We start from the raw sequence: 18,047 nt of genomic DNA on the forward strand, positions 1-18,047 counted from the left end.
CAACAAATTGTCACCTTCTCCTTCTGTGTAGTTCACTGAAGGTTCCATTTTCTCCTCCTTTTCCTTCTCCCTTATTTCTGTTTTAGTTTCATCCAGTTTAGGTTCAACCGATTTCTCTTTGAGAGATTTTGATCTACCTTTCCTCAAGCTCATTCTTATTATCTTATTGATGTTTTGGGGCTCCTTTTCTTTGGGAAGGCGCTTGCCATCTTCACTCCCCTCCGTATGTTTTGCCAGAGATCTTGGCTCTGATGGCAGCTCCATTTCCCCGTCCGCCTCCCTTATTTCTACCTTATCTTCACCCACATTGACTTCAGTAGATTTCTCTTTGGCAGATTTCGATGCCTCTTCACCGTCCGTGTGTTTTGCTGGAGACTTTGGTTCTGCCGCCGGCTTCATTTCCCCATCAGCCTCTCTTGTTTTTGTTCTCTGCCCATCCGTGTTAGTGTCACTTAATTTCTCTTTGAGACTTTGCGACTTTCTTTTCCTGGTGCTCAGTGTTTCTCTGATACCCCTGATGAAGCTTTTTGACTCGTTTTCTCCTTTTTTATGCAAGGGTGGACAGTCTTCGGTAGGACAGTGTACACCTTCACTCTCTGCACTTTTCGCTGGAGTCTCCGGCTGTGATGGCACCTCCAATCTCCCATTCCTCCCGCTTATTTCTGTTTTATCTCCATCCATTTCAGCTTCAGCCAGTTTCTCTTTGGCCAATTTTGATGCGTTTCCCCTGAAGCTCAGCACATCTCTGATACCCCTGATGAAGTTTTTGGGCTCGTTTTCTCCTTGCTGACTCAAGGGCAGAGAATCTGTGGGAAGACAACTGCTGATTTCACTCTCTGTGCATTTTTCTGGAGACGCTGGCAACTCCATTTCCCCACTCGTCTCCCTTGCTTCTCTCCTTTTTTTACTGTGGGAGGCGGGGGGGGGGAGGGCAGGGCAGGGAAAGAAAGCAGGAAAGTTAATCAGTATGTTACAGAAGTGGAAGGCAGGAAACAACTATTGCTGACATGTGCAGCAGATATCCACTATCAGTAAGGCCAGCTTTAAATATGGGTGTGATGGCCTGGGACTCGGGCTTGGACTCGGAACCAGAGGAGACTCAGTCTGCACCAGATCCTTTGCCTCAGGCATCATCTGAACCAAGTATGCGGTCTGATCCTGAAGAGTCCCAGTCTGCACAGGTTCCCCTGCAACAATAAGCACCAGCTGGGCTGAGTCAGGGGCCTGAGCCTGCCCTGGCTCCAGATGCAGGGATTACCTTGTTGCCTCCAGCTGGGCCATCACTTACAGCTGCTCCACTACCGGTTTGGTCAGGGGAGGCTGAGGGGGCTCCTGGGTTTACTCACCCACCGACGCCTCCCGAGCTTCAGAGACTCAGGTCTGAGAGAAGGAGAGACCTGAGTACTCGCAGGAGGAGTGCTCGCCTTTGGGCGAGACAGGGAGGTGAGTCGCCAGGGGATCAAGACCAGCCACTACCCCAACAAAGATAAAAGGCTGTCGGACCCTGCCCTAGGTTGTGGGACCAACATCGCTGTATGCTAGATCCTGCCTGAGATCCTGTATCTGTCCTTGCCTGGTTTCCTGCCTTGTGTCCTGCCTTGGCCCTGTCGGACTGACTCCCAGTGAAACCTTCGGATTCTGGACCGGTTCTTGACCGTGTTCCACGGGTTACCCCCGGGCCCAGCACAATGTAATACAGTGGTACCTCGGGATGCAAACAGAATCTGTTCCAGAGCCCCGTTCGCATTCTGAATGGAACCTAAGATGCAATGGTGCATCTGCTGGGGTTGTGTTTTGCCGCTTCTGTGCATGCGCGTGATGTCATTTTGAGCATCTGTGCATGCGTGAGCAGTGAAACCCGGAAGTAACGTGCTCCGTTACCTCCAGGTTGCCGCGGAGCACAACCCGAAAGCGGTCAACCTGTAGCACACTCAACCCGAGGTCTGACTGTAGTATCATTGCCTGACCATAAAAATTGTAAAAACCAGTTTGGAGGGTGGTGTCTAGCTGACTGCTAGAGTGAAAAACAGCTCCAGATTAGATGCAAAGAGACCTCTGCAAGCACAGAGAAAAAGTTTGGGTTGGGTGATTGTTTCCAAGGACTGAGGCTGGATGAGAGACGGTGGGGCAATGAGGGGCAGAAGATGGCTGGGGAGAAGCTGAAACATCTCACATCCCCCCCCCCCATAAAGCATATACAGTGGTACCTCAGGTTACATACGCTTCAGGTTACACACGCTACAGGTTACATACGCTTCAGGTTACCCAGAAATAGTGCTTCAGGTTAAGAACTTTGCTTCAGGATGAGAACAGAAATCGTGCTATGGTGGTGCGGCGGCAGCAGGAGGCCCCATTAGCTAAAGTGATGCTTCAGGTTAAGAACAGTTTCAGGTTAAGTACGGACCTCCGGAAAGAATTAAGTACTTAATCCGAGGTACCACTGTACAGTCATACTGCCAGCCAATTGCAGAGGCCGCTGTTGCACATCCACCTTGCCCCTTTCATTCCAGAAGCTATTTAAGCACCCATACGCAGGATTGAATTAACCATTAAGTGAAATAAACACATGCATCAAGAAAAAAGGGGGGGGGCACCACAGAAACATTCCATTGCCGGATTTTTAACACTAATGGTCACAAATTGCTCAGCCGAGCGTTCATTTTCTCCGCTGAAGTACATTAAAAATCCCAACAGAACAGCTATGCAACAAGGCATGCCTTATCTCTGCTAACTCTAGAAGCAGATGTGTTATGTAATATTAGTTTTGAGGACCTGATCAAAGGCTTTGCAATTAGAAAAAGTAGGGGAATTTCCACCCTAAAATATAAATACAAAAATAAGCATTATTTCCCATCTTACTGTAGGTTTCGTTTCGTTTCGGGGTGTGTGTGTGTATGATTTTACAGTTTATATATTGAATTAGATAAATATGGGGACTAGGGTTGCCATATTTCAAAAAGTGAAAATCCGGACACAAGCTTTTTTTTGGCAAAGTTGTTGAGCTTCTCTTTTCTTTTTAGGAAAATCACCAAAAAACCTGTACTTCCAGTATGGGCTGCCATGCAGCTGGGTTTTTGATGGACGAATCCAGGCTATGTCTGGGAAACTCTGAATATATAGCAGCCCTAATGGGGGCACCCAAATCTTTTAAGTGCTTAGGGACCCTAAAGGTCTTATTCTGGCCCTGCCAACACACCACCCATAAGCCACATTGTCTGGTCCCAGGCTAAGACCATGACTTTCTCAAAGCCCTGGACAAAGTCTGCATGCATAAATCCCAGCCTGTCTGTCTGAGATCATTCATAAAACACATTGACAGTTTCCTCCCGTTGCTGTTGGACATTTTGCAGCAACTAGGGATGGTCAGATCTGTCACTTTGGGCTTTCTCAAGTTCTCATCTTTCTAATCTTAAATTATGGCTCTCCACATTTCTTTGGCAATTTGCACTTTTTTGAAATATTGCTGTGAAAATTCAGCAGCATTTTTTGTGTGAACTTATCCTAAGAAACCTAATTTTTGTATGTGATTTTGCCCAATGCACACATTTTTGCAAACCAGTTTCCCCCTAATATAGTGCAGTTTTCTATGATTTTCACAAATACTTGCATATCTCTGCATGTTTTACCCTAATACATGCATTTTTTTTTTTGACACATTACTTGGCTGGAGAACTGCATTTCCAGATTTGGAGAAGTGCAAATTTTGAAGCCTGGCTGCTGGCACATCATTTTGAAAAATGCAAATTGGGCAGGTTTGCATTTAAAGAGCCAACTTAATTGAATTTCCAACCCCCATCCCTAACAACAATGAATCAACCCAACTGTCTCCTTGCAGGTCTGGTTAGAAGGGCTATAATGATGAGCTCCCACACTTCGAATTTTGCTACTCCGCCACTGGCCAGATGTGTTCAATGCTACATCCAGGCATGTCCCTGACCTACTAAAAAGATGGCATTCAATCTCCACACTATAATAGGGCCCCCTTCCTCTCTGTCAATCCGTTGAGTGAAGCTGAAGATGGAAAACCTCCAAGGATCTCAAGCAGGTCAAGGCAAGTCCGGGGATTGATTTTTCACTGCGCCGCTTATTGGCCTGATCTCTGGAGTCGATTCAGCACTTGTTTCTGACCTGTAAGGCGAACCCTCATTTGCACACTCTGCCTCGGTTAAAAGGGGCCCTCGATAGCTTAAGTTTTCTGAAATCAGAAATACGTCAATTGCCATGGTTACTGCTCTGTGGTTTTGAAACGTGCAATCCGTTTTTGTAACGCCGTGTTTGGTAGGCTGGCCAAGTGTAAAGGGGCAAATGAGGCTCCTGTGCTTTTAATAATGCGTTGCGGAAGGAATTTCAGGAGGTGGAGCGGGGAAGAAAAAGTACAGCTAATGATTTATTTATTTTTAACGAAAGGACAGCATCTAGCTGTCCTACTGACACCCCACTTTTCCTACTTCTATGGCACTGTAGGATGGCAGCTCCCCGGCCCCCTCCCACACTAGACCCGTCCTTTCAGTGAGTGGTGTGACAGGCAGAAATACCACAGGGTGAGCTTTCCACCCATCGCTGCCACTTCATAGAATCATAGAATCATAGAGTTGGAAGAGACCACAAGGGCCATCGAGTCCAACCCCCTGCCAAGCAGGAAACAACATCAGAGCACTCCTGACATCTGGTTGTCAAGCCTCTGCTTAAAGACCTCCAAAGAAGGAGACTCCACCACACTCCTTGGCAGCAAATTCCACTGTCAAACAGCTCTTACTGTCAGGAAGTTCTTCCTAATGTTTAGGTGGAATCTTCTTTCTTGTAGTTTGGAACCATTGCTCCGTGTCTGCTTCTCTGGAGCAGCAGAAAACAACCTTTCTCCCTCCTCTATGTGACATCCTTTTATATATTTGAACATGGCTATCATATCACCCCTTAACCTCCTCTTCTCCAGGCTAAACATGCCCAGCTCCCTTAGCCGTTCCTCATAAGGCATTGTTTCTAGGCCTTTGACCATTTTGGTTGCCCTCCTCTGGACACGTTCCAGTTTGTCAGCTGTGGCTGCCTGGGAGGGCTTTTTCACCAAATTTTGCTGGTCAAATAGCTGCTAAAGCCCAGGAACCACAGCAGGGGAAGGAAACAGCAATCCAAGTTACAAAATAGAGAGAAAGACACTAGGAGAAAATTACAGCTCTTTCTTTCAATTGAAAGAAAGGGATTTGAGTAACTATGGGGGTGGAAGAAACATCAGAGCAGACCAAGATGGTTTCTGTTATGCATTCAGTGCTCTGTGTTTGTCTTAAGACTGGACTAAGGATTCTGAGCCCCTGTGTTCTGATTAGATACATGATAGCCAATCACAGAACATTTCAGGATTTGGGCCTCTACCATTGTCCCTTAAACTCTTGAGTCGCGATTCGCAGCTTGGAAGTTTAGACAGCCAATCACGTTGGGAGTGGGTGTGGCCCACGCCTTCAGAAATGCATAGAAGCAGTTGCTTTGCCCCTGTTGTCCAGTTAGTTCAATAAAGGTTCTTGATGTTAACACTGTGTCTTGCCTTGTGGGAACCCACCTACACTTCAGTTTCTATTCCCAATTTAATAGGAGTGGTGTTTGGGGAAGGTAGGAGAGCCCATCACACACAGAAAAAGACACACACACACCCTAGCTGTCAAGCATTATATGCTTTGTGTTATATGCTTGCAGTTTTGGAATTTCCAGGTAAGGCCTGGAAGCCTGGAGAGCTGCTGCCAGTCAGTGTCCACAGTCTTGAGCTAGATGGACCAATGCTCTGGCTCAGTATGAGCAGTTTCCTATGTTGCTATCCCTTCTCCCCATGTTCTAATCTAGACCACCTGTGATTATCCATCAGGTGCTTTTATTCTCTCCAGGCAGAATGAGGACCATTGTGCACCAAGTGAGCCCATGTTCAAAATATGTACGGCATAAACACAAATCCCTGTGCTTTTATTTTATTTTACCTTCCATTTAAAGCTCTGGCTAGCATGAACTCTGGTTTTCCACGCCCATGGGATACACAACCATAGCAAAGCCCAGCATGGAGAGTTTGTGTGCGGAAGTGAGAGGCTGGAAGGATTAGAGGACGCCATAATCCAACAGCTGACCTTTAATCAGTGTAAAGGCAGGGCATTTTTCCAGCTGGAACTCAGCGGAACTCAGTTCCGGTACCTTTCAGGTGGGTGCCATTGTTGCCATTCTAATAGAACAAAGGAGGTGTTCATGGTGAGTTCTGGCACCTCTTTTTCTATAAAAATAGCACTGTGTAAAGGGATAGAGAGCATTGCATTTGCGCTAACTCCATGTGGCTATTATAAACCATAAAAATGGGATCTATATAGTAGGTTTGCATACAAACCCCTTTGGTTGCAGTCACAGACTTCTGCTGCAGTACTTTTAAACCTCCCCCCTCCCCCAAAGAATCCCGGGAACTGTGGTTTATCCCACAAAGAACTACAATTCCCAGCATACTTAACAAACCACACTTCCCACAAATGCACTCGGGTTCAAAGTGGTACAGAGAATATAAACAGTCCCAAAACAACAGCCATATCAAAAATGACAACATTGCTGAAACGGCCCAAGAAATCTTGCTGTCTGAAGAGAGGCTGGAAGAGCTCAAGAGGAACAGATCAGGTGTAGCTGTTGCTGCCCACCACCATCTGCCACCTGAGGCAGTTGTATCACGGTGCCTAACAGCAGGGCTGGCACAGATTACTACATAACACTTACTACATAGCACTATTAACAGTTCGTTTAAAACAGACCAAATCTTTACCATAGATTCCGGTGTATTAGGTGACTGGGCGTATTAGTAAAGGTAAAGGGACCCCTGACCATTAGGTCCAGTCGTGGCCGACTCTGGGGTTGCGGCGCTCATCTCGCTTTATTGGCCGAGGGAGCCGGCGTACAGCTTCCGGGTCATGTGGCCAGCATGACTAAGCCACTTCTGGCGAACCAGAGCAGCGCACGGAAACAGCGTGTACCTTCCCACCAGAGCAGTACCTATTTATCTACTTGCACTTTGACGTGCTTTCAAACTGCTAGGTGGGCAGGAGCAGGGACCGAGCAATGGGAGCTCACCCTGTTGCGGGGATTCGAACCGCCGACCTTCTGATTGGCAAGTCCTAGGCTCTGTGGTTTAACCCACAGCACCACCCACATCCCTTTAATGGGTGTATTAGATGACCCCCCCCCAAATGGCAGCTGCAATTTGGGGGTTCGTCTTATAAGCCCAGTCGCCTAAAACTCTGGGCAGCTCCGCCGCCCATACCCGGCGTATAAGACGACCCCCGACTTTTTAACCTCTGTTCCAGGGTTAAAAAGTCATCTTATACGTCGGAATCTACGTTAAGTGTCTTTTGTGTGGATGGTTGCTTGTCCTCTACTGATAAAATGTAAATTATGCGTTCTCCCCCATTTAATCTTGTAAATATCTAGGAGGAGGAGGGAGGTGGTTCATATCCACCTAGAACACACAGACTATGACGGGGAACCCAAAAGGGACCGCCAGTCCTCCAGATGCAGTTCTCTTCATGACTCACCTGGTTTTCTTAAATCTGCAATTTCTCGCACTCCCCTCAGACAAACGGTTGTCAAGACACCTTCTCCGCAGAGGCAGGTCGTGATCTCATCTTCTTTTGGCTTTGCAAAACTTGACTGAACCCTGTACGGAGAGCATAACAGAGATGGAAGAGGGGGTATTTTAGGCTAAAACCAAAATCCGTTCGCTACCAAAGCTGGGTTTTGTGTTTGTGTGTGTGTGTGCTGCAAAAGGAAGTAAAAAAAGAAAAATCCTCCGGTTACCCTTTATTTTACTTTCTGTTTGCAAGATGGAATAGGCAAGCTGAGAACAGTTCCAAAGGTCAGTTTGGGGAAATTCCACCTCTGCTTGATTAATGATTTACACAGCAGAGTTCGCAGAAAGGCTTGGCACCCAGACAGCAAATATGTATATTTAAGATCTACACTGAAATGTTAACCAAACATGGCAGATTATGCTCGCTTGGCTTATTTCCTTCTGGGTTCCCCCTCCTTTTTCTATCCTCACAACAGCCCTGTGAGGTAGCTTAGGCTGAGAGGCAGCACCCAGGGAGCTTCCTGGGCCAGTGGGGATCTAGGACCTAGTCTGACACTCTAACCGCTAGGCCACACTGCCTCTCACACAGAACTTCATGACTTGGCTTTCAATAATAATAATAATAATAATAATAATAATAATAATAATAATAAAATTTATACCCTGCCCATCTGGCTGGGTTTCCCCAGCCACTCTAGGCGGCTTCCAACAAAGTACAGTGGTACCTCAGGTTAAGTACTTAATTCATTCCGGAGGTCCGTTCTTAACCTGAAACTGTTCTTAACCTGAAGCACCACTTTAGCTAATGGTGCCTCCTGCTGCCACCGTGCGATTTCTGTTCTCATCCTGAAGCAAAGTTCTTAACCTGAGGTACTATTTCTGGGTCAGCGAAGTCTATAACCTGAAGCGTATGTAACCTGAGGTACCACTGTATTAAAATACAGTAGTCTGTTAAACATTAAAAGCTTCTCTAAAGAGAGCTGCCTTCAGATGTCTTCTAAAAGTCTGGTAGTTGTTTTTCTCTTTGACATCTGATGGGAGGATGTTCCACAGGGCGGGCGCCACTACCGAGAAGGCCCTCTGCCTGGTTCACTGTAACTTGGCTTCTCACAGTGAGGGCCCTCGGTGCTGGACCTCAGTGTCCGGGCAGAACGATGGGGGTGGAGACGCTCCTTCAGGTATACTGGACTGAGGCCGTTTAGGGCTTTATTCTTCAGCCTCAAAGGAAGGAAAATAAAAATAAGATCAGTAGAAGACAAAGCAAAGTTCTTGTATAAGTATGAAGATTCGCAGAAGGGACTTGGAAAAGAGTTAAGAGCATCGGACAGAAGATCACCAGGTTGATGGACTATATGGAATTGGCGGAAAGGACTGGCAGAATCCAAGACCAGGGAGAAGAGATGGTGGAAGAAGATTGGAAAAAGTTTAAAGACTATTTATAGAAATAATGTAAAATTAATGAGTGTTAGAAAAATGTTGGAATGAAGTTATACGGCTTTAGTAGCAATGTTATAAGGAATTAAGTATAAATAGATTACTAGAGTATTAAAGGGAAAATAAGGTTAAAATATGTTAAGACAATTATATGACAGAAATAGAGGAAGATGGAAAGGATTTGCTGAAACAATTAATAGAAGTGGAATATAAAAAGGGAGGTGTGAGGAGGTCGTTGAAACAAGGGAATGAAAGTTAAGATATTGGTATGGTAAGATGTGTGTTTTAATTTGTTTTTGTTTTGTTTTTTTTTGTTTATTGTGTTAGTGTTGTGTTGTGTATTGCTTATATGTTGTATTGTATTGTTTTCTTTTTTTTCTTCTCTTCTCTTTCTTTTTCTTTGTAGTGTTTAAAAGCAATAAATATTATTTTTTTAAAAAATAAACTTGGTGGTAAATATACGTTATTATATTAGTTTCATTATGCTTTAGCTGGTTTACAGCCATTCCGAAGACACCTGGGAACTCTAGACCCCACCGTTCATATATTGTTTGAGAGATTCAGGGTGCAGAATCTGGCACAATCGAACTGCCTCACCCCTTCAAACTTTTGCATCTCAGTGGGTCAGTCTTAAGAACAACTTGTAGCTAAGAACTTGATCCCACGCTTGCTTATTTCCTTCTCCCTCCCAGTTCATTTTCCTTTTGTGTCGTGTCTCTTTAGATGGTGGGCGGTTTGGAAGGTGGTCTAGGAGCAATTTTTTTTGGACTGTAGTACAGGGTCGTAAAATTCTCACAGATAAATATAATACAGTTGGGCCAGCGGATGCTATAGGAGATGAGAGACATCCAATTCCATGTGCTGCAATCCGCTTTTAACTGCCCTTAGGAAGGTGAATATATCTGTGCCTTTCACATTTCTTTGTTACTGCAGCAGGTTAACTTACAGTTTGACCACATATCTTTTTCCTCCTCTGTGTCATCTTCTACTCTTTCTTCCCTCTTTCAGCTGGTGCTACTAAGTTCATCTCTCTCATCCAGAAATGTTGTTATTCAGAAATGGCCTTGCAGGGTTTCCATAGAGACTGTGCCTGAATCCAGATCAAATAGTTCATTTTTGAAGAGGGTGTGTGTGTGTGTGTGTGTGTGTGTGTGTGTGTGTATCCTAGATGCAGATTCACTCTCAGCAGTAAGATGGCTTCTTTTTCCATCTCACATTTTCACTACAAGTTTAGCAAGCCAAGCATTGCCTTTCATTATTCCTCCACAAACACCACTGGCTCACCATTATCCTTCTGTGCCACTAGCAGGACTTCCACAGGTAGGCACTTTATTCAAATATTAAAAACAAGTGTTTTTTAATAACCTGTCACGCAGTTAAATGCCATTTCTAAAAAGCAGAAACAACAACAAAAAACCCTTCTTCTTTCACAACCATTCATAAACAAGTAAGATTGTGTTCCATGAATGTGGTCTTAACCGTGAGTCCCTAAGTGACACTGGAGGCCAATTCTGGATCCGCACAGCCTTCCATAGTGGGGACGTAGTTTCTGGGCAGGAGTTGATCACGGAGAGGGTTTGCCAAACTTGCCTTCCTCTTATCTCATTTCTCCTTTTGTCTTGAGTTCGTGCTTCTTCAGAGCCCATGACACCTTTGGTAAAGGCTGTTCTCCAATTGCAGGCCAGTGTTTCCCAGTTGCCAGTGTTTATACTTCCTTTTTTCAGATTTGCCTTGATTCTTTAAAGCTCTTTTGTTGACCACCAGCATTACACTTTCCATTTTTTGAGTTGAGTTGCTTTGGAAGACGATAATCAGGCATCTGAACCACATGACCAGTCCATTGAAGTTGATGTTGAAGAATCCTTGCTTCGACACTCATGATCTTTGCTCCAGTACACTGACATTAGTTTGTGTGTCTTCCCTAGTGATGCATATAAATTTTTCGGAGACAGCGTTGATGGAATTTTTCAAGGAGTGGGAGATGGCGTTTAAAACCCTATCACTGCCATTCCATGATGCTGCATGGGGGGGGGGGGGAATCCACAATTTGTGTTTGAGATGCTCACTGCATGCAATTATGTTAAGCACAATTGGCACTTGGCCATGGTTTACAGTTTAATGGGGGTTTTTATTTGCATTTTGCATCTTCTAACAGTGGCAGTACAGTGGTACCTTGGTTCCCAAACGGCTTGGTTCCTGAACACCGCAAAGCCAGAAGTTAGTGTTCCGGTTTGCGAACATTTTTTGGAAGCTGAACGTCTGTTTTGACTGTCGCCATTGTTTCTGGGGCCAATCAGCCAATCAGAAGCCGTGCCTTGGCTTGTGAATGTTTTGGAAGTCTAAACAGACTTCCAGAACGGATTAAGTTCAAGAACCAAGGTACCACTGTACTTTGCTGTTGTTGTTTAGTCGTTTAGTCGTTGTTGTTGTTATTTAGTCGTTTAGTCGTGTCCAACTCTTCATGACCCCATGGACCAGAGCAGTGGCGTAGCGTGGGTTGTCAGCACCCGGGGCAAGGCAAGTAATTTGCACCCCCTAACCCGTGGATTTGCGCCCCCTAACCCTAACCCCCAGATGTTGTGCCCGGTGCGGCCGGCCCCCCCTGCACCCCCCACGCTACGCCACTGGACCAGAGCATGCCAGGCACTCCTGTCTTCCACTGCCTCCCGCAGTTTAGTCAAACTCATGCTGGTAGCTTTGAGAACACTGTCCAACCATTGTAAAGAAGCTGGTAAAATGCAGTCTTGACTATGCTACCACTCAGTGGATTTGTAACTGGCTGACTGACCGAACTCAAAGGGTGCTCATCAATGGTTCCTCTTCATCCTGGAGAAGAGTGACTAGTGGGGTGCCACAGGGTTCTGTCTTGGGCCCGGTCTTATTCAACATCTTTATCAATGACTTGGATGATGGACTCAAGGGCATCCTGATCAAATTTGCAGATGACACCAAACTGAGAGGGGTGGCTAACACCCCAGAGGACAGGTTCACACTTCAAAATGACCTTGACAGATGAGAGAACTGGGCCAAAACAAACAAGATGAATTTTAACAGGGAGAAATGTAAAGTATTGAACTTGGGCAAAAAAAAATGAGAGGCACAAATACAAGATGGGTGACACCTGGCTTGAGAGCAGTACATGTGAAAAGGATCTAGGAGTCTTGGTTGACCACAAACTTGACATGAGCCAACAGTGTGACGCGGCAGCTAAAAAAGCCAATGCAATTCTGGGCTGCATCAATAGGAGTATAGCATCTAGATCAAGGGAAGTAATAGTGCCACTGTATTCTGCTCTGGTCAGACCTCACTTGGAGTACTGTGTCCAGTTCTGGGCACCACAGTTCAAGAAGGACACGGACAAACTTGAACGTGTCCAGAGGAGGGCAACCAAAATGGTCAAAGGCCTGGAAACAATGCCTTATGAGGAACGGCTAAGGGAGCTGGGCATGTTTAGCCTGGAGAAGAGGAGGTTAAGGGGTGATATGATAGCCATGTTCAAATATATAAAAGGATGTCACATAGAGGAGAGAGAAAGGTTGTTTTCTGCTGCTCCAGAGAAGCGGACACGGAGCAATGGTTCCAAACTACAAGAAAGAAGATTCCACCTAAACATTAGGAAGAACTTCCTGACAGTAAGAGCTGTTCGACAGTGGAATTTGCTGCCAAGGAGTGTGGTGGAGTCTCCTTCTTTGGAGGTCTTTAAGCAGAGGCTTGACAACCATATGTCAGGAGTGCTCTGATGGTGTTTCCTGCTTGGCAGGGGGTTGGACTCGATGGCCCTTGTGGTCTCTTCCAACTCTATGATTCTATGATTCTATGATCTTGTCCTCTGTCGTTCCCTTCTCCTTGTGCCCTCAATCTTTCCCAACATCAGGGTCTTTTCCAGGGAGTCTTCTCTTCTCATGAGGTGGCCAAACTCTTGGAGCCTCAGCTTCAGGATCTGTCCTTCCAGTGAGCACTCAGGGCTGATTTCCTTAAGAATGGATCGGTTTGATCTTCTTGCAGTCCATGGGACTCTCAAGAGTCTCCTCCAGCACCATAATTCAAAAGCATCAATTCTTCGGCGATCAGCCTTCTTTATGGTCCAGCTCTCACTTCCATACATCACTACTGGGAAAACCACAGCTTTAACTATACGGAGCTTTGTTGGCAAGGTGATGTCTCTGCTTTTTAAGATGCTGTCTAGGTTTGTCATTGCTACCACCGTACTAGAAACAAACAAATTTGAGACAAAAATAAGCAATGCTAGGTCACTTGTTTACTGTGGATGAGAGGAGGAATTGGCAGCTTGTAAATATTGTTGCATGCCACCCCAATCTTCAAGCAGTGCAGGATTCCAGGGCTTCCGGGTGATTACCCAGGGTTCCATTTCTATGAAATAAGGAAGGGGAGATAAGGATCTGGTCTGCCTGCTGGATTCAGTTCCCTGTTCCTGTTGAGGCAGAATCTAAAACTACCTAAATGTACTGCTGATGCTGATAGCATAAGGCTTGCGCCACAGAGATGCAATGATAAAGGGGCACTCCTGTTTGGCTGCAGAAAGACCCATAGCCTACCATCGTCAACAGTAGCTTTCAGTGCCAGATTCTAGCTTTCTCTTCTCAGAGGCAAACCTGGGGTCCAATCCACCCTTGGCTAGGAACTGTATTGACACTCCCCCCACCCTCACCAGAAAAAAACACACTTTGTGCCGCAGTGTGAGAAAGGCAGGAAGCTTCTCCCGTGTTTGATCTCGCTACGACAGCAGTGGCACGACACACAAACATATATGCCACGCACTCTATAGTCTCCCCCTTCATGCTGCCTTGCCATTTCTCCTACAGCTCAGATCCGAGCTCTTGTCTGAATTCAAGACCTTACACAGATAACTAGAGACGGATTTATGGGGTGATTTTTCCGCCCCTCTGGAGACCAGTTTCACCATCCGCTAGGTATGCTTCTGTCTCCTCTTTGCACTCTGGTTTTGGATACCCTGTCCGTCACAATGGGCACTGCAATATGAGATTGCTATTTGTGTTCACGGCAAATTAGGCACATCATTCCCTTTTTGCCACAAGCAAAGTTTTTTCCAGGCTCTGATCCACCTAGCAAATTCATTTCTAACCCATCTTTTCTCGCTCCCTGCCTTTGTTGTGCCATATTGACCCCAGACCAAGGCAAACCAGTAGCTATCAAGCACCAGTTATCATCACATGCAGTCCTCCATGTGACTTTCACCCAAAGGCCCTCGTTTTCTTTTTTTCTTTAAGGAGGCCAATATCTCACACCTTTTCTTTTGTGTGTTAGGGTCTTCTCTTTCAATGTCCAAAGGTGTTGACAGGCAATTAACAGGCAACCAACTGGACTGTATCACACCCGTTTCTAGGAGTCAACATGCTGACTGGTCCCAATAAATCAACCTTGCTAAGTTGCCATCATCCGCTTGGTGAAACCTGCTAGCGTGATCTGCGATTTCCCTGGGCTTTTTGAACACGTAGCCACAGTGACAGAGGAAAATATTGATATTTTTGTTTTGCTTTGTAGCCTGACAAGATATATCCTCCCATCTGCCAAGAAATCCCACCCTCAACAAGTCTTGAAAAAAGAATTCTACCTTTTGTGTATGGTTTGATCCTCAGAGTTAGCTTATGGACACATTCAGAAAAGTTCTATGTTTTCATTATTGCTCGGCATTTCTGTTATGCGGCCCGGACACAATCAGAGGCTTCTTGTTCTCTCAGGTTTGTGTTTCAAAGTCACTGGCTGCTGTGGCGTGAATACGACAAGCAGAAGAGGCAGGTGGTAATGACCAGAAAGCTCTCCAAAACTTGTTAGAGCGGAGAGCCTGCAACTTCACACCTATCCACCCTCCCTGCTACAATTTCATACCACAGCTCGATGGCTACCCAAATGGGCTTTTACAAATTGGCCAGAAGGAGCTGTCAGAATGGGGACGTGCAGCTGTCTGACATGGTCTAAGTGAGTGTGCTCATTGGTGGTTTCTCATCTGGAATTTGAAAGCTCAGCTGAGATATGGCACGTTTCAAACCCCCTTTTAAAACAATCCCCTGCAAGATGTTAGAGGGCGCTGGTGTGCTTCTTACAATGGTCTTTCGCGACTTTTAAAAACACTCTTTGGCAAAGGTAAAGGGAATGAGCAGTGTTGTTGCTGTTGTGTTTGTGTGTGTGTTACAGTTCTGCGATTCTATGGAAATACTTCAATTTGAGTCCTATAGAAATATTGCAATTTGATTTCTATGGGAATTATGAAATTGCTTTGGCATAAATGTGCCCAGGAGTTAAATCTCTGTGCAAAAAATGTGCTTGTTAGGAGAAATTCACACCAAAAAAATTCTTCTTTTGTGGGGATTTTGTTACATTGACAAATATGCTGCAGAAATATGGAGAACTGAATTTAAGAAGGGAGGAGAGAGAAACTGAAAGAAGCGAAATGGACAGGTCCTCTCATCCCTAACCCTGACCTTCTCTATTTCTTATGAAGGAACTCCATTCATTCATAAACACCTCTTGTTTACATTGCTATTATTCAGGGGCCAACCCTTAATTCACTTTGTGAGGCTGGGATCCCACCTCACAGAGCGGCTCAGGAAGGGCAATGTGAGGATAAGTTTGATACTGTTACACTGACTGCAGCAAAATTCCTCTCAGAGGCAGTAAAAATCAGAAATCAGTATGTACAGGCTAAAGCTCCTCTGTTGGCTAGCAAGGCTGATCTTACACCTCAATAACTGTTGATATATATTATTGTTGTACTGTGTATTTTGGGTCTACGGACCGCAATAAAGCTGTGTGTGTGTGTATAGATGAAACCATTTATTTAATAAATGTGTTTCATTTTTAAAACACACATTTATTCGGTCAATTCGTATTTCATAAAACGTGTTTAAGATCGTAAGCCTGCCACTCTTACGAAGGAAGCAGCCCCATTGGACATAACAGAACTTTACTTCAAAGCAAAGGTGCACAGGATTGTGTACAGTGGTACCTCTGGATGCGAACAGGATCCATTCCGCAGCCCTGTTTGCATCCTGAGCAGAACACAACCCACATCTGCGCGTGCGCGGGTCGCGATTCGCCGCTTCCGTGCATGCGCGTGACATCATTCTGAACATCTGTGCATGCACGAGCGTTGTAACCCGAAGTAACACGCTCCGTTACTTCCGGGTTGCCGCGGAGCGCAACCCGAAAATACTCATCCCGAAGCTACTTCAACCCGAGGTATGACTGTACTTAACAAATAGAAAAACACCATTTCTGCCCACCCAGGGCTCTACCCTGCAATCCAGTGTGCACTTGGCTCATTTTCTTAGCAAATTTCTAGGTGCAGACCTGCCTTCCACCCAGTCAAAATATGGGCTGTGTTTCTTGCCTTTCTTTGAATGGATCCTTGAGGCCTGTGCGTGAAAAGTGAGTGCGTTTGTAGCATCCCACCTGGGCCATCAGCACCCCCATCCATGAAGTAAGAAAGAAGACGACAAAGCTGTATATTTTTACTGGACCAACATTGCTTGATAGAGTTGAGCATGAGCTTTCAGACCCTTGTCTTTATGCGGAAAGGCATTCTGGGAGGCACACAGAATTAAAGCAGTTTGAGCCTGAGCACCAACCAATTAAAATCATGGAAGGCTCTAACAATGGAATGAATTCCCTCACTTTGGCTGTAGCAACCTGGCTTCAGCACATCAAAGCAGACTTAACAGTGATTTGAGCAGCAGGAAGTCTCACAAGCCCTGATCACGACTCAACAGGACATCCCCACATCCTTCTTTGCATTGGGTTTGCCAGGCTGGTTAGCAGATCCCCTCCTATGGTCCATTGTCCCTCAACAAGACCCCTGGCATTCTTTTTGAAAAAAGAATATTTATTCGGAATTCCCTCCCACTCTTATTTTTCAATTTCCTTTCTTTAATTTTCAGGGAACTTTATCTGCTATATCTCAGGCATCCTTTACCACAGCCCTGTTCTTTTTTACAAGGGGAGGTCAGTATGTTCCCTCAACCATAAGGGTCTTTAATGCAAAATCGGTTTCCCAACTTCTCTACACTTCAAACGTCTGGTACAACGGTTCATTTCCTAAATTAGATGGGTTCTAGGGAAAGTTTTTTCGGTCCCTATTAGAGGTCCCAAACTGTGTCACAAATTCAATTCTATTTTTGGAATTAGGTGAATGCCCACTCTCCACCAAACATGGTGGGCTGCCCTGAGATAATGGCTCAATATTTCAGTATTTGGCCTGGGGAAGGGATTATTCCTACATTTAACCAACAAGGAGTTTATCAGCCTATGGCTGAAAACTATGGCCAGAAAAGCCACCTCGACTGGACTGCCACAATTCCTCTTGTATCATCTGGGCTATGATACAGCCCTTGAATCCCTGAGGCAAAGGCTTTGGGACATCTCACATAGTGACCTGCGATCTCGATCCCATGTAATCTGTGGCCCAGTAGCAGCAGGAATCCAATATGGGTACGACTTTCAGATATCCTCATATCATATAACCTGTCTGTACCAACCTATTGGTGTTTATTTACCAAAGCCAGACTAAATGTATTTCCTTCGGAAGTGCTAAATGGTAGACTGAGAGGCATCCCTTATCAGAATAGGCTTTGTTTATGTTCTTAGGGACGTGGGTGGCACTGTGGTCTAAACCACAGAGCCTAGGACTTGCCGATCAGAAGGTCGGCGGTTCGAATCCCCGTGACGGGGTGAGCTCCCACTGCTCGGTCCCTGCTCCTGCCAACCTAGCAGTTTGAAAGCACGTCAAAGTGCAAGTAGATAAATAGGTACCGCTCCGGTGGGAAGGTAAACGGCGTTTCCGTGCACTGTTCTGGTTCGCCAGAAGCAGCTTAGTTATGGTGGCCACATGACCCAGAAGCTGTACGCCGGCTCCCTCGGCCAATAAAGCGAGATGAGCGCCGCAACCCCAGAGTCATCCTCGACTGGGCCTAAAGGTCAGGGGTCCCTTTACATTTATGTTCTTAGGACGTCAATTATATGAAGCATATCTTACTGCATTGTGGGCAGTATGAGCAAGCAA

General features: G+C 45.5%; 1 protein-coding gene across 4 annotated transcripts in view; it reads right to left on the reverse strand.

Moving 5' to 3' along the window:
• EXOC3L4 (exocyst complex component 3 like 4) overlaps positions 1–7,804 on the reverse strand; it is a 48,761-nt gene extending 40,957 nt beyond the window's left edge. For all 4 annotated transcript variants that reach the window (XM_081859394.1, XM_081859392.1, XM_081859391.1 and 1 more), the window contains exons 1-2: positions 7,538–7,804; positions 15–907 (exon numbers count right to left, since the gene is read on the reverse strand). In XM_081859394.1, coding sequence (XP_081715520.1) covers positions 15–870 — 856 coding nt within the window. In that variant the 5' untranslated portion in view covers positions 871–907; positions 7,538–7,804. The remainder of the gene's footprint in view (positions 1–14; positions 908–7,537) is intronic.
• Positions 7,805–18,047: the final 10,243 nt, after the last annotated feature.

This window comes from Podarcis erhardii (genome assembly GCF_964252035.2).
Source record: "Podarcis erhardii genome assembly, chromosome: 1".
NCBI lineage: Eukaryota > Metazoa > Chordata > Lepidosauria > Squamata > Lacertidae > Podarcis > Podarcis erhardii.